We start from the raw sequence: 15,753 nt of genomic DNA, 5'->3' as shown, positions 1-15,753 counted from the left end.
TTTTTTTTTTTAAATTTTCTTCCACAGCCTCGAATAGAATTTTGGAATCTTGTTGGAGAACTTGTAAACTCTGTTAGGGGCCTCATAAAATAATCACATGAGAGGGCCATTTATGAGCCAGTACTGAGGTCCTCAGGACACAGCAAATATGCAGGCATTTCACTTGAATGACCCAGCTTTCAGAGCTTTGAGAAATGCATACACACACACACACACACACACACACACATCTTTTTGTTTTGTTTTGTTTTCCTGAGGGTTGAGCCCCTCAGGAAACCTAGGCCCCGTCCAGCTGTAATTAATTATTGAGGGGTTTGGGGATAGGTAGTTAATTCTGCCCGGCTGTGCGGAAACCTTGACTTACGTTATATATTTCTAATCTATAAATGGAGGACACAGTAATGATCTATGAAATGCCCATGGGCTTCTCGTCAATTGCTTCCCTATGTGGGATTTTCATTTTGAATATGTTGAGTAGATACGTCTAATGAAATAGCAACCCGTTAAAATCACTCAATGTGTTTAAGGGCGAAGGATGTGGCTCTTGCTTGCATGGGGGCTCATCTGCTTTGCAAGACTTGGTGAGGACAAAGCCTGTCTACACTAGCTGTAACTGCCGCACGTGGGCACGAGCCAGAATGAGCAGCTGTAAGCATTGTTTTCAATTACGAGATCCGAATAGGCTTTGTGCAAGGTTTTATAGAGAATTTACTTCTGAAGTGTCTGTTTTATAAAGGTTACCTCTGGGTCATTTCACTGTGTCCCATCAGGCTGTGCAAGGGTCCCGCTGGCCTGGTTCTCATTGGGGCTTAGACGAAAGGTTGAGAAACAGGCCTTGAGCATCTTCCCCCACTGCCTGGTCCTTTGTGAGATAAGGAGCAAACGCCGGCTCTCCAGACTCGGGACTCCTCCGTAGCTCTAGAGGCTCTGATGAGTAGTTTGTTCTTCTTGGGTGTCGCGTCCTTGAAAAATCTATTGGACAATCAGGCTCTAAACACTTAGCCTGCAGGAAGAGGTTGAACTGGGGACTTACGTTTAAGGGTTCTTGGGAGAGGGGAAGGATTTCATCCAAGGATTGAAGCTCAGAGATGTGTATTTACTGAAATCCCAGTGTCTAGGTCCTTCTGTTTAAACACCTTGAATCTCCAAGTGGGAGGTGTGTGTGTTTGTGTGTGTCCATACATATATATGTGCGCACGCATACACACACACACACATTACAGGTCTCCATTTATATCTTAAGTGTGGTTGCGATTTTGAGTCATTCTTTATCTTTTCATGTGTCATTTCTGAATTCAATGGAACCTATGAGGTAGATGATGATTATCATTTTATAGATCCAGAAAACAGTCTAGAAAGGCTATATAGGTATCAAATAATTTAACCTGTTCATTTTTCTGTCTTCAGAAGACATGGTCATTATGTTTGTGTGCATGTCTATGTTTATATGTGGACTTAGCATACCCTGTTGACAAATATATGTGTGTGTGTGCACATGTGTGTGTGCATGTGTGTGTGTGCACGCATGTGTGTGTGTGCATGTGTGTGTGTGTGTGTGGGGAGAACATCATAGCAAGTCTCTTCTTATTTCTTTAATCCCGAAGAGTAGGAATAACCATTTCTGTTCTGTTCCTCATGTTTGACCCCTTTCTGCCTCACTGCTCTCTTCTGTAAAATGGGGGCCTATGGAAAACTCTGCCTCTGAAGTAGTTGTGGAACACTAATGTGTGGCATTTTAGCCCTGGAGCTTGGGAACTGTAACATTCAAAAGAATATCTCTAATTCTATTGAAAAAATATACTTGCTTTGAATTTTCCTAGAGAGACTTAAACTTTTTCAGGTGGGATGACATGCAATATAATTTTCTGTTAGGATTTCTGAAAACAGTGTCGGGCGAACATGGGAATTTACATTCTCTTTGCTGGACTTTTGGGGATGAAGCGTCCTTAGGCAATCCCAGTCATTTTAGTGCACATGCACACACACACACACACACACACACACACACACCGCACCCGGGGCACGCATGCTGGCCCGCTGGCCTGTGCAGGCGTGTGTGTAGGTCAGAGGGTCTGCAGTTGAGCGCAGAGCCTGTTGTGGTGCTCCTTAGGCTGGCGGGCTCTTGAGGCCCTAGTACTCACGGTACAGGTAAAAGCTTCCGTGTCCAGGCTCTAGATGGATGCCTGAGGCCCTCATGCTTGAGCCTCATTTAACTATCCAGCTGTTCCCAGTGTGGTGATTCCTTCTGCGCTGCAGATGTGTGTTCCCTACACCGTAGAAGTTTCTATGCCGATAACCAAGGTTCAGCAGGTCTAAACCCAGCCTGTTTTCTTTCTCTCCAATGTCTCTGGTATTTGCTGTCCAGTTTTGACATCTTTGGTCACTATCCCATCTAGAGTCACCTTTGGCATAGCCCCCGGCTCGCTGTGTTTAGTTGGTCGGGGCGTCCTTTGCGAGGCTCAGACTGCGTTCAAGAGACTTTGATGAAGCGAGGAACATGTTGCTGTAAACTGAACACCAACCACAAAGTGATCTGCTTGTAGAAGGTTGCTAAGCAGACATTTCCTGGTAGGGCCTCAGCCTTGAGAATGGTTTGCCTTAGCATGCTCGTGTTCCTGAGGGTGTGGTCTGACGTAGACAATCTCCTACGGGCTTATTCGACACTTGCACCTCAGCTGATGTTGTTCAGGGGAGACTGTAGAAATTGGGGCGTAGCTACAGCAAGCAGGTACCTGGGGTCTGGCTTTGGGAGTTAACCACCCTGCTCTGCTTAGCCTGTGACCTCAGTTTTGCTGCCTCCACTGTGAGGGCCACACCTGCTGTCGGGCCTCCCTGGCAGTGACAGAGCCTGTACCCGGAAGCAGAAGATAGAGTAGAGCCATTCTGTAAGGTGTTCGTGTGACAGAGAAGAAAAAAAGCAGCTCGTGTGCCCTTATCAGCCGTGCAGTGCGTTCATCCATTTATTGATAGTGTGTTTTTAATTCTGATTCATCTTAAGCCAGTAGGTATATGCCTGATTGTCAGGCCTCAGCATGATTTATAAGTCCTCCCCCTTCTAGACTTCCTGTGGGTAAAATATTTGGGGCTTAATCTTACTCTTAGGAGTTTTCTCAAAAATCAGAAATCTGTCTTCATCTTTATCATAAATCATAAGTGAAAAGTTTGTAGTTAGAGATCCTAAAATGACTTTGATGGCATCCCTCCGTGCTGGTGTGGGCGGGGCCATGTGGGAGGGGTCTTTGATAAATGCAAATTACAAATAATGGACACTGGAGGCAAGGCCGTTGAAGCTGTGCAGAGGGGTGAGAGGTCCCAACACCAACAGCACACTATACCAGGGTCGGCACTGAGCCTGGGCCAAGCCCCCGTTGGGAGGACGTGCCTGTGTGGAATGAGAACGTTTTGACGGTGGGCTTTTGTGAGAGACAAACCTTAGTATTACAGGACCTGCGTCTTAGCTTCGCTTCCTGCTTTTCTCCATCGTCACAGAGACAGCATCGGTTCTGGTGTCCTTTCCTCTCTAACTTCAGGGCTGCCGTGTGTTCATTTCTGTATAAGACTTTGCCTTCTAAAACAACTCCGAAAGAAACGCGCTTAGAGCCCATTAATCCATTCCTGTATGTGACAAGCATTGGGAAGGAACTGTGGCATAAGCCCCTCCAGGCTTGACCCTTTATCAGGACAGGAAGTCCATTGAGGGCGCTTCTGCAGAGCTGGTACCATGTCAGTGGATGGAGAACGTTAGAATGTTGCTGGGTCTTCACAGTACGAAGTTACTACTTTGCCAGACAACTTCCCATGGACCTAGGAGCTTTGTACAGGAACAGAAAGGAAATGCATGCAGGAGAGAAAAACACTCATCGAGGCTGAGGCAGTCCGTAATTGAGGTAGGAGCAGCGGGCCGTGGAGAAGACTCCCTCAATCCAGCACTCACTGAGGGTGTGGGTTCTAGGGTGCATCTGGCATCTCGTGGAAGGGGGCAGTTTCCAGCCGGCACTGTACTGTGCTGCTGCTTCCCCAGCCCTCTGCTAACTCACAAGACAAGAGTTACTCACTGATTCCTTCGCTGAGGATGACAGTCTGCGTGCCGCGGCCTCTAGAAGGACCCCTGACCTTGGAGTCACTAGTGTGGGTCACGGGACTCAGCACAGGGTTGTGCTCAAGACAAGTCGACTTACGTGAGTCCTTCCTCACAGCTGCGCTTGGAATCTCTGAGAGTCATTATAGCCAGAGGGCAGAGGAGAGATGTGTGTCACCAACGTCCAGGGGACAGCTGGCTCATGCTGCCAAGAGCCTTTGCTCTTGGAGTCACCTGGGGCACTCTCCGTTCCTCCATTACTAACTTGTGATGCATGTTGTGGACTGCCAGGGGAGTGTGTTGGAGATTCAATACTCGGGCTTTTTACTGGGGCTTTGGTCATACTATATCATATAGATACCCTCTGCCTATACCTTCCCAAATTTCACACTTTTAGAAAGAAGGCTGGTGACACAGGCCCTGCTGTCACCCAGCGACTTGGCCTTTATTTATCTGTGCGTGCCTTTGGAGCCTTGTCCGTACATCTCAACCTTGGTCTACTTGCGAGCAGCCGTTCTGAGAGGGGCTTCTCAGGCCTGCTGTGACTCTTCAAGATGCCTGCTATGTGGAGACTGAGACAGACTAGTTGCCAGTTACTGCACCCACAGTTTTGTGAGTGATCACTCAACACATAGGAGATGTCACCTGACAGCGGAGCAGGGTGCAGTGTGCGCATGACACCCCAGGGCATCAGTGTGCCCCAGGACATGCTGCCTCAGCACTGAGGGTATGGTCGGGGAGGGGTCTGTGGTCTGAATGCCTCGCTAGCAGACACAGGGTGAGGAGGGGTCAGGCAGATAGCACCATGCCATGAGTGCGAGGGCTCAGTATACTGGAGCAAAAAGGAGGAAGAACCACGGGGAAGTGGTGCTGTTTGTTCTGACCTCTCCTCACCCCCAGATTAGACCAGGGCGAGTCTTGTGAAGTAGAGACTTCCCGTTAACCCTTCCCTCCCATGCCCTTGCCACAGGTTTTTCAGTTTGTAATCTGGTTGGAGAATGACTCCACATCAGAGGTGTTACTGACCAGGAACAATCCTAAAAACTCGTGGTTGCAGAAGGAAGAGAGTCCAAAGAGGCAGGCCACAGCTGGGCTTTGTGAGACGGGCTGTTAGGCTGTCTTTGTTCTGACCCTGTTATTGTCTCTGTGGCCAAGAGAATAATCATCCAAGGATGCCACACCTCTGCACTTCTGTCCTTATTTTACACTGGGGACTGTGACTCGCGTGGAGTGTTTGCTGTGCCCCAGACACGTAATTCTCAGAGGCCTAACAGAGTCAGCACATGGTTGTATCCCACTGTCTGCCCGTGGAACATATTCGTGCATGCCAGCTGCACCAGAAGTGGTCTTATGTTAGTAGCAAATGCTATTTAGCTGGTTTATCCTTTATGCAGGGAAGCCATTCAAGCAGCAGGAGTGTGGATGCCAGCAAAGGAAGACCCAGGAAGGAAAAGGTGAATGAAAGAGGATTTGAAATTCTCAGAACAGATGTAACTGATTTTTGTGTTTGACAAATTTTGCGTTAATCTGCTTGCATTACTCATTTATCTTGCAGTTCATATTAAGGAAAATTATTTCTGGTGTGTACTTTGGAACTGCCTTCTGACACTATTTAGAATTTTTACATAAATTTGTGTAGGCACTCAACTCTTGTGTCCCTACACAGCCGGGGTTCTCAGGCTGTGAGAAGTCCCCCAAAAGCAAACCTGTTGTGGAAGAATGAGCTACCTGACTAGGAAGGGTGCTGCAGCTTCGGATTGTGCCATAAGACATCTGTCTGAAGATTGCCAGACTGTTAATTCTACTCTTAATTGGTGGAGTTAAACATGGAGAAACTAAAACCAAATCTGAGACCCCAAACTAATCAGGACTGAGCCAAAGCAGAATGATGTCTGAATGTTCTCCACGTGGAACATCTATACCTCTTCGTGCATTCATCACAGACTATGCATCTTGGCTCTCATAGCCAGGCTGACCTTCAGGGACTGAGCTTTTGTGGTACAATGTTTAAGAGTGGGAAATAGTATTGTTGAATTTGCCTCACATGTGGAACGATGCTTTTGGGAGGGGACAGTGGTTTATGTTACATTCTGTTCATACATTGATTGAACACAGAGGGAGTTAATACATTGGGGCAGTTAGGATATTTCAGAGAAAAGATTAAAAGCTAGGACTGGGACTTATAGCCTGTGGACCTGTTGCCTAATTTGTGATGAAAGAATCTTGGTTGTGGGGAAGAGCTGAGTGATGGGAGTGTTTGGGTCTGGAGTACAATGCCCTGGGCCCAAAGTGTGACAGGAGCAGAAGGGCGGGCTGGAAATCTACAGTGTGTGTGTCTGTCCCTCAGCTCTTCATACAGGCACAGGATGGAGTGAGGATTGAAAAGGCAGTGCTTTTCCTAGAAAGTAAGCACTGAGCTTCAAATCCAAAGTTACATTATCAGTTCTTACCAAATTACATTATCACAGCTCTTACCAAAGTTATGTTAACATAGTTCTTACCAAAGTTACACTAACACAGCTCTTACCAAAGTTACATTAACACAGCTGTTACTAAAGTTACATTAACACAGTTCTTACCAAAGTTACATTAACACAGCTCTTACCAAAGTTACACTAACACAGCTCTTACCAAAGTTACACTAACACAGCTCTTACCAAAGTTAACATTAACACAGTTCTTAACAAAGTTAACACAATTCTTACCAAAGTTACATTAACACAGCTCTTATCAAAGTTATGTTAACACAGATCTTACCAAAGTTACATTAACACAGACAGCTCTTACCAAAGTTATGTTAACACAGCTCTTACCAAAGTTAACATTAACATGGTTCTTACCAAAGTTACATTATCACAGCTCTTACCAAAGTTACATTATCATAGCTCTTAGGAATCTTCCATTGGATACAGTCAGGTACAGCTCACCCTTAGCACATGCATAGATTCCTTTATTCAAACGAGAAGCTGTTATGAAGAAACACTTAAAACTGTTTGATTTGAATCTAAATGTGTATCTCATTGATGTCTAAACTGAGAGGTAACTATTCTAGTGGGTGTGTTTGTGACCTAATGGGATGTGTTCAAAACGACAAATCTCCCATCCCTTACACACACAGTGATCATACCATTGTGCGAATAAAGAGCAAGTGGACTGCCCATGGCATGAGACTCACCACAGGGACCAGCATCCTTCTTTCGGTCATAGTCCGCCATCTACTCCCAGTAAACAATGGCATGTGTCCCCATGTTATCCATTGCACCATAAGGTTCCCTGGGTTTTGACAAATGTGTAGTATCAATGTTCACCACCATAGTATCAGAGAATAATTTCTTGGCCCCATGAGATCTGTGTTTCATCCAGTCAGCTTCCCTCCATTTTTCTGGACTGAGACACTTCAGTTACTGATCTTTTCCTATTTACCCCAGATGACTTCCTCCTCCTCCTCCTCCTCCTCCTCCTCCTCCTCCTCCTCCTCCTCCTCCTCCTCCTCCTCCTCCTCCTCCTCCCTTCCTTCTTCCTCCTCCTTCTTTTTCTTTCTTTCTTCTTTTGTTGCATATCTGAAACTGTTTAATGTTTGACCCTGCAGGGTAGCTTGTAAAAACCTGAATAGTCCTGTTAAAAACTGACAGTCCTGTACTCCCGTGTCACTACAGGACCAGTACTTGAGCCGGGAACTAAGCTGGAGACTTAAATACACATAGACAGAGACACACAAAGAGAGATGCGGACATGGGTCATCCCTGATACAAGAATGCCAATGCCAACTTTATTGTGCTCAGCGAAAGCTTATATATGAATCCTTAGCCACATTCCAGCTCTTGGGATCTTTCAGCTGCATTCCCACCAGCCAGCCATCAGGGTCTCGTGCTCAGAGCAGCTGCAGGCACAGGTGAGAAAGTCAAGGGGCCAGGGATCTGTAGCTCCCAACAATAGCTTATCTCCCTGTTACTGCTCATCTAGGTTTTTTCCTGGCTTCTCACCATTTCTTCTTATCACGAACTAACATTTAGTTATGTACACAGCTTATCAGTGTCTTCACTCCCTAGAAGGGAGCTTACATGTCTCCAGAATTAGCAGATTATGGAAGAAAGCCATTTACAAAATGTCCACATGCAGGTCTTTATGTGGACATGGGTTTCCATGTAAGTTGGGCTATGTCGACTATGAGGGATATTATTATTATGGTGTTATACAGGACAACTTTTAAACTAATAAGCCATCTTTCAAAACTAGACCAGCAGAGAGCAAGGACTGATGCTCTGTTCCACACCAACAATTAGTGCTCCGGGGGTTTTGGACTTTAGCCACCGTAATGACTATGTAGCTGAGTCTTGTTTTCACGTTACCTTCAGCTCACTAATGACCAATTAGTACCTTTTTTTGTGTTTATCAGTGATATTCACATCTTCTTTGTTAAGGGGTTTGTTCTACATTGAGTCTATTTTTAAAGACTAGCTGTTTGCTTATGGTTGACTTTTAAGAGGATATTTTGGATGCAGGTTCTTTATGTAATATACAATTTGCAAACAGGACATAGCTATAATGGGCTGAAATAACAAGGAGCCCAAGTTACAGCAGTCTCTGCAGCCTGGCTTTCTGGGAAATAGGAAGTAGTAGAAACAGGGAAGGGGGCCTGAGAGGTAAAATTTCTTCAGAAAAAACTGGGAAGGTGACTACTTTAGTCTCACAGAATGCTCTTTCTTGAGGTCATAGAGGAGTGTGCAAAGACCAGAGATGGGAAACGTGTTGGGATTCCTGGCTCACAGTGTGGGCATCCTGGTGTATGGGTGACAAGAACACAGAAGTCATGGGCATCTGGGACATTAGCATGAAGACGATGAAATCTGCCATCAAAGTGGTGGAAGGGTGTAAGAAAAAGGAGTATTATCTTCACATCAGCTGTCTCCCACAAGGTCCCCATTCACCGGTGTGGGAGGTCCTTCTGTCTGTATGTTGCTTTTATTGGTTAATGAATAAAGAACTGTTTTGAGCCTATGGCAGGGAAAAACAGAACTAGGTGGGAAAAGCTAGGCTGTATGCTGGGAGGAAGAAGGGCAGAGTCAGAGAGAAGCCATGGAACCACCGGAGACAGACGCTGGGAACTTTATCTGGTAAGCCACAGCCACATGGCGATATACAGATTAATAGAAATGGGTTAAATTAATATAAGAGTTAGCCAATAAGAAGCTAGAGCTAATGGGCCAAGCAGTAGTTTAATTAATACAGTTTCTGTGTGATTATTTCGGGTCTAAGCTAGCCAGCCAGCCAGGAACCAACAAGTGGCTCTTTCCTCCCTCCAACACCCCATCCTATCACCTTCACGCCAGTACCTGATTCTTTCTGTACCTAGGGATGTGCCTTGCCCTGTCAGGTGAGCACTTCACTCTAACAAGCCTTTTGTCTTTAGCATCTTGTAGTAAGCTTTAAGTCAGATTCTGTTCCAGAGGTGTCCTTTTGCCCTCTGCAGAGAATACAATGGGTCTTCCTTCTTCTCTCATGTGATGTGTGTGTTGTGTGCCCTTTGCTTTGTGCAGAATACGATGGGTCTCCTTCCCCTCCCTCATGTGCTGTGTGTGTTGTGTGTACTCTTTGCCCTGTGCTGAGAATACAATGGGTCGCCTTCTCATTCGTGTGCTGTGTGTGTTGTGTGTGTTGCAGTTGGCTGTTAGGAGAATGATTTCTTTGAAAGAAGCCATCTGCCTTCCCAGCGACCCTGTTCCACTGTAAGATTCTCACAGCTGTGATTCGAGGGCTCAGCAGAATTAATTAACACGTGTGGATTCTCTGCTTTGTGGAAATGCGCGGCCTACTCTCTGCAGGGATAGAATTAGACTTAATTTCCTTCTTTTTTATGTCAAAGTTACTGTCTGTCAGTGCCGTCATCCAGCCATTCCTACAGATGACCACTCATGAAATCTCAGTGAACAGGCATAGTGACAGCAGTTTTCACACCCAGCTTGTGTTTGGGATTATTTCAATCTAAAAAAGATGCCACTTTATATTTTTGATATGAAAATATATGAAATTATCTGTAGCCAACAGTTTTCGTTGGACAGAAACTTCATTGATAATGATGGAGAAGCGCCAAGAGCATTCTGAAGTGACGTTGGTTGGACCAGCGGCTCTAGTGCCTCCATGGAAAGGGTGGAATTTGAGTTGACAGCAATAAAGACGAACAGCGATGAACACATTCATCCAGTCACTGGCACCCTTCCACGGTGCCTTGCCAGGTTTAGCTGGTAGTGCTTACCTCAGTGTAAGTGCTTCATGCAACCTAACATACAATAGAAAGGCACCGTCTGGTTCACGGGCCCCAGAACTGACAGCGGGGGAAAGAGCTACTTGGCGTGACTTACCATCTACCACTTCAGATACCAAGTTCTGACTTCACAGTCCTTAGCTTTACTCTTTTCTTGTGGTCATAACATAAAATAACACCTTAGCATGCGGACATAAGCAGGGGAGCTTTCGTGGCACCGTGTAGCATCATTGCCTATTGCCCGTGCGCTTCCAAAGCTTTGCCCTTTCGTCTTCCCATGAAGTCACCCTGCCTGTCCGAGCTCCCTGCAGCAAAGGGAACTTCCTAACTGCTAGCACAATGGGTCGGTACACCGTGTGTTTCCTGTTTGAAGTCACCGCATGGGTGAATTTTATTCTTTGCAATTCCTTTGCAGGTTTGACGGATGAGAAAGTGAAGGCCTACCTCTCTCTCCACCCCCAGGTCTTAGATGAGTTTGTTTCCGAAAGTGTGAGCGCCGAGACTGTAGAAAAGTGGCTGAAGAGAAAAAACAACAAAGTTGAAGGTAAGACACCACCTGCTTGCTCGCGCCAAGTGTCCGCAGATCTCAGACCAAGCCTTCCTAGCTCATGATGGGACATCATACTTTACAAAAACAAAGCATGTTTAATCACAGCATTTGGGAGGCAGAGGCAGAGGCAGGCGGATCTCTGTGAGTTCGAGGCCAGTCTGGTTTACAGAGCTAGTCTAGGACAGCCAGAGATACAAAGAAAAACCCTGTCTTAAAAAAAAAAAAAAAACAAACAAGCAAAAACTAAAAAGAGAAGAAAACAATATGAAATAGAGGTTTATATTTTATTTCTGGATTTTTTTAAAGATAACATTGTTAGAGGAGCTAAATGAATATGAGAAAAAAATCCTTAATCATAAAAGCACTTGGCAAACAACCGCTGAGAATTTTTTAGTGTCTGTTGTATTAGTCAGCGAGGAGTCACTGCAGTGCGGTGTCTCAGGCTATGAACTGAGAAGAGAAAAGATGAATTTGTTTCCAGTTCAGGATCTGATAGCCCCACTGCGTCTGGCTTCCGACTATGACAGCGATGGCAGTGGCAGGGATGTGTGTCCAAGTGAAAAGCTCACATCACCTGCTGGGAAGAGAGACTGAGAGAGGAGACGAGGTTCCACACAGGCTCCACGTGTGCTCCAGTGGCTGTGGGAACTCTCATGGGCCCTTCTACTTGATGGGCCATGGCCCGCCCAGTACAGCTCTTTGTTGGCCCAGGGACCACTGTCTGTGTGCAGACCATGCCAGTGATTAATATTGATTAGAAAAGCAAGTTGTGTTCCTATCTCTGGATGCTCCACTCTACAGAGTGCAATCTGAGAGCACCGTGCTGGCTTATCTTTGGCCCTTCCTTCTTTCCTTCCTTCCTAGTCTCAGATGCTAACAGAATGGGGCCTCCACTAGTAAAATGAGGATGGCCCTTTTAGATGCAATTCGGAGAGGTGAGAGAGATGTGAGAACTGTTTTACATGTCAGATTCTTTGGTGAGCTGCCTATGCACTGGTAAATGACTCCCCAGCTGTCATCCAAGTTGCCCCTTGTAGGCTCAGTGGGTCACACAACAAAGACAGGCTTGCTAGAGATGGGTTTCCAGTGGGAGAGGCCTGAGAAAGACCAAAATTCACTATGTGGATGCATGAAACTGAAAGCAGAAAAAAAATACGTAAAATATTTGGATTCCTGGAATTTGGGGCATATTGCATTTAAAATTTATGCAGAATATCATTTTAGGGGAGGACTCCCTTTGTGTGTTTCTCTCTTGTTCTCAGAAATATATTTATCTTTTAAATTAACTAGTCACCTTTGCAGTTCAATCAATAGAAAATAGAAGCAGCTCTATTGGTGAAGATAGAAAAGTGGACTCCAAAGGACTGAGAGGCCAAACACATTTCCCCTCAAACTGAATCAACATGGATGTGCTTTCTCTGAATATTGCAGTGTAACTTTCCTGTGTTCCTAAATGGCTAGATTTGGCCATCTGACAAAATTTGAACTCCTGTTTTCATGCATGTTGTCCTCATAGGCACAGTTAATTCTACTCCAGAAACTGTTGTGTTAGCACCAACGTAGCTGTGCTGGGGTGGTTCTCTTAATGTGATAAGCATTCTAACTTCTGCCTAACATAGAAAAAAAGAGTGTTTTAAAGATGTGGTAGAAATATAGGCAATTTCTGTGCTCCGAGTAAGTCTTTAAGTTTCTGAACATATCATAATGAAAACAAATATTTGCCAGGGAGAGCTTGCACCCTGAGATATATGAATCAGTCTTCAAAGCAACTGTAGTGATATGCTCAGTGTCTACAAGCAAGAGTGTGTGTGTGAGCACATGATTTGAGAGGAAGAAGTGTAGGAATAAATCAGAGATGAGCATTTCCCTCTCAGGACAACCCTGTCATCGATGGTTAAGAGCAAAGTTTAAGCAGCATCTCCCATTAGGGTGAACCAGAGACTGAGAGCAGTCTCAGGTGGCTGAGCTTTGAGCGTCAGCCTGGCTAATGGGGCAGGGAGGACAGCTCAGCCCTGCTCGAGTGCCTGCCACTAAGCATGAAGATTTAAGTCCAGATCTCCAGCACCCACGTAAGAACCTGGCATCGTGGTGGCCACTAGTAACCCCAGTGGTGTACAGTGTGTGTGTTAGTAAAGGCAACTGGATCTCTAAGGTTCACTGGCCAACCTGCCTGACCAAATCAGGGAGAGCCACATTAGTGATAGACCCTACCTCAAAAACCCAAGGAGGCAGAATGACTGAGGAAACAGTCAAGTTGAGAGACAAGTGTCAAGCTCTTTCTTGTCTCTTCATGAATTTATACACACACACACTGCATATTTAAATTTACTATGTAATAAGGGATAGTGCAATGCAGAAACATGATACTTATGGAACATGTCTTAGAGTTTCCGTTGCTGTGATGAAACACCTTGACCACAAGCAACTTGGGGAGGAGAGAGTGTATTTCGGCTTGCAACTCTGAGGATACACTCTGCTGCTGAGGGAAGCCGGGGCAGGAGCATGAGGGAGAAGCAGCAGAGGCCACGGAGGAGTGCTGCTCCCAGGCTGCTGCCTGTGGCTTGCTCAGTCAATGTTCTTGTAGCACCCAGGTCACCAGGCCAGGGGTGGCACCACGCACCATGGGCTGGACACACCCACATCAGTCTCTAGTCAAGAATCATGTACTATAGTCTTGCTTACCGCCGGATCTTCTCAAGGAATGTTCTCGGTTGAGAGTCCCTTGTCCCAGATGACAGCAGCATGTGTCAAACTGACATAACACTTGCAGCACGGAACTTGAAATTAAGTTTAGTTCTTACAAATGAGAATTTCTACAAACTTTCGTGTTGTTATGTAAGCCAACACTGCACACTTTAAAAAGGGCTCAGTGGTTAATAGCAAGGATTGCTCTTGCAGAACCAAAGTTGGCTCCCAACACCCACATGGGATGCTCATAGCCACCTGCTCCAGCTCCAGGGGATTCAGTGTCACTGGCCTCCAAGGGCACCTGCAGTCTTGTGCACATACCACAGAAAGACACACACACACACACACGTGTGGCATCAGTTTCTTTCTGCTGCTGTGGAGAAATGCCATGAACAAAAGCAATGTGTAGAAGGAAGCATTCATCAGGCTCTCGTTCCAAGGTGCAGAGTCCTGTCATGGCATTTGGGAAGGCGTGGCGCAGAGGCAGAAGTAGGGAGCTGACTGGTCATTGGCCCTGTGGTTCCTGTCAGCTTGTGGTCACTTGCCATACTTGTATGGGGCAAATACTTCCCAAGCTCATTTGAAAGTTGCCTAAAGGAGTGAATTGTACCAAAATGTTGGCTATCATTTCTGCCAACTGTGTGGGACCAGGTTCCAGACGTGTCTCAGGTTTGGTTGTTGTCTCCCTCCATCTCCCTGTCTCTCTCCATCTCCCTCTCCCTCCCCCATCTCTGTCTCATTGCAGCTCCCTCCCCCCCTCTCTTTCTCTCTCTGTGTGTGTGTGTAATATTTACATGGACTTTCCACTTGTTTTGGAAATCCACAGCTGGATTTTTGAATTAGAAGGACCAACTTGTACATATTTTCAATCTCTCGAGGCAACTTGTAGACAATGGTGTGTTGAGCTCTGCCAAGGTTTCCAGGGCAGGTTAAAAGGTCACTAGACTAACACATAGGAGAAAGTTGGGACTCATTGTTTTCTTTTCGGAGGTCTGACAGCCTAGTCTGTCTATGCAGTTGGTTTGTAGTCAGGGACTTCAGAAGAAGGAGAGAGAAAGGGGATCCAGGATGGAGTTGACCCCTTGACTGCTCAGATTAGAATGTAATCAGTGTTCTTAATGTTTCCAGTACAATTATATTGCTTTCTTATCATTTCCATTTCAAATGTATAACATTTTTGTTATGTGCAGCTGAGAGGCATCAGTGTGTGTATATGTATGTGTGAATAAGTCTGCATGTGCGTATGTCTGCTGAGTGTGTGTGTGTGTGATTATGTCTATCTGTACGTATGTGTGTATGCTTGTGTGTGTATGTCTGCTGAGTGTGTATGTTGTGTGAATACATCTATCTGTCTGTATGTGTGTATTCTTGTGTGCGTATGTCTGCTGAGTGTGTATGTGTGTGTGATTATGTCTATCTGTACATATATGTGTGTGCTTGTGTGCGTATGTCTGCTGAGTGTGTACATGTATGTGTGTTATGTGTTGCACATGTTTTCACATGCATGCAGAGGTCTATAAACCTCTGATTTTGCTCCTCAGGAGTCATGCACCTTGTTTTCTGAGACAGGGTCTCTGCCTCTCTCCTCTCATAGCACCAGGATTACAAGTGTAAGGGGTGACCCGGCTTCGTATGTGTATGCTGGGCTCACACTTAGGCTCCCACACGTGAAGAGGCGATGCTTCACTCACGGAGCTCACTCTTGTCTCCCCAGCACTGAAAATTGTTTTCTAAAGTTGACCTTGAGGCTAAGTTCACAATGATGCATTTTAAAGTGACCTTTGGAGCTGGGTTTTGCATTTATTTTCTATATAAGTGATTTGACTCATCTGGGAAGAGAGTGAGCAATTCCTCAAGATAGAGTGTAACGTCTAAGGAGTTCCCAACACTCTCATCAAATATCTCTTCATGCATATGAAAAAAAGGGCATCTTGGAAAGAATTATATCTCATATTTAGTCAGACTACACATTATACCTTCATGCTCACCTATATGTGAACTACGTCTGACAAACTGATCAACTGGCGCCCTTTGGGACTCAGAGGTTACTATTGCAGTTAGGATCTGCACACCTGTGTCTGGACACACACAGCACATACGTGAAGCTATGTGGAGGCCTAGTCTTCTGCATTTCTTACAAGAGTCTCCGAGATGGGACTTGATCCCACACTGCAG

At 45.5% G+C, this 15,753-nt stretch overlaps 1 protein-coding gene across 1 annotated transcript in view; it reads left to right on the top strand.

Annotated features, from left to right (window-relative positions):
* Positions 1–15,753, top strand: part of Pde10a (phosphodiesterase 10A) — a 191,835-nt gene that overhangs the window by 89,596 nt on the left and 86,486 nt on the right. Inside the window, exon 2 of the mRNA XM_050135729.1 lies at positions 10,756–10,884. Coding sequence (XP_049991686.1) covers positions 10,756–10,884 — 129 coding nt within the window. The remainder of the gene's footprint in view (positions 1–10,755; positions 10,885–15,753) is intronic.

Source organism: Alexandromys fortis, unplaced genomic scaffold, assembly GCF_014885135.2.
Source record: "Alexandromys fortis isolate MF-2015 unplaced genomic scaffold, M_Fortis_MF-2015_v1.1 scaffold_23, whole genome shotgun sequence".
NCBI lineage: Eukaryota > Metazoa > Chordata > Mammalia > Rodentia > Cricetidae > Alexandromys > Alexandromys fortis.
The sequence above is the reverse complement of the archived record's forward strand: the minus strand, read 5'-3'. Positions and strand labels throughout refer to the sequence as shown.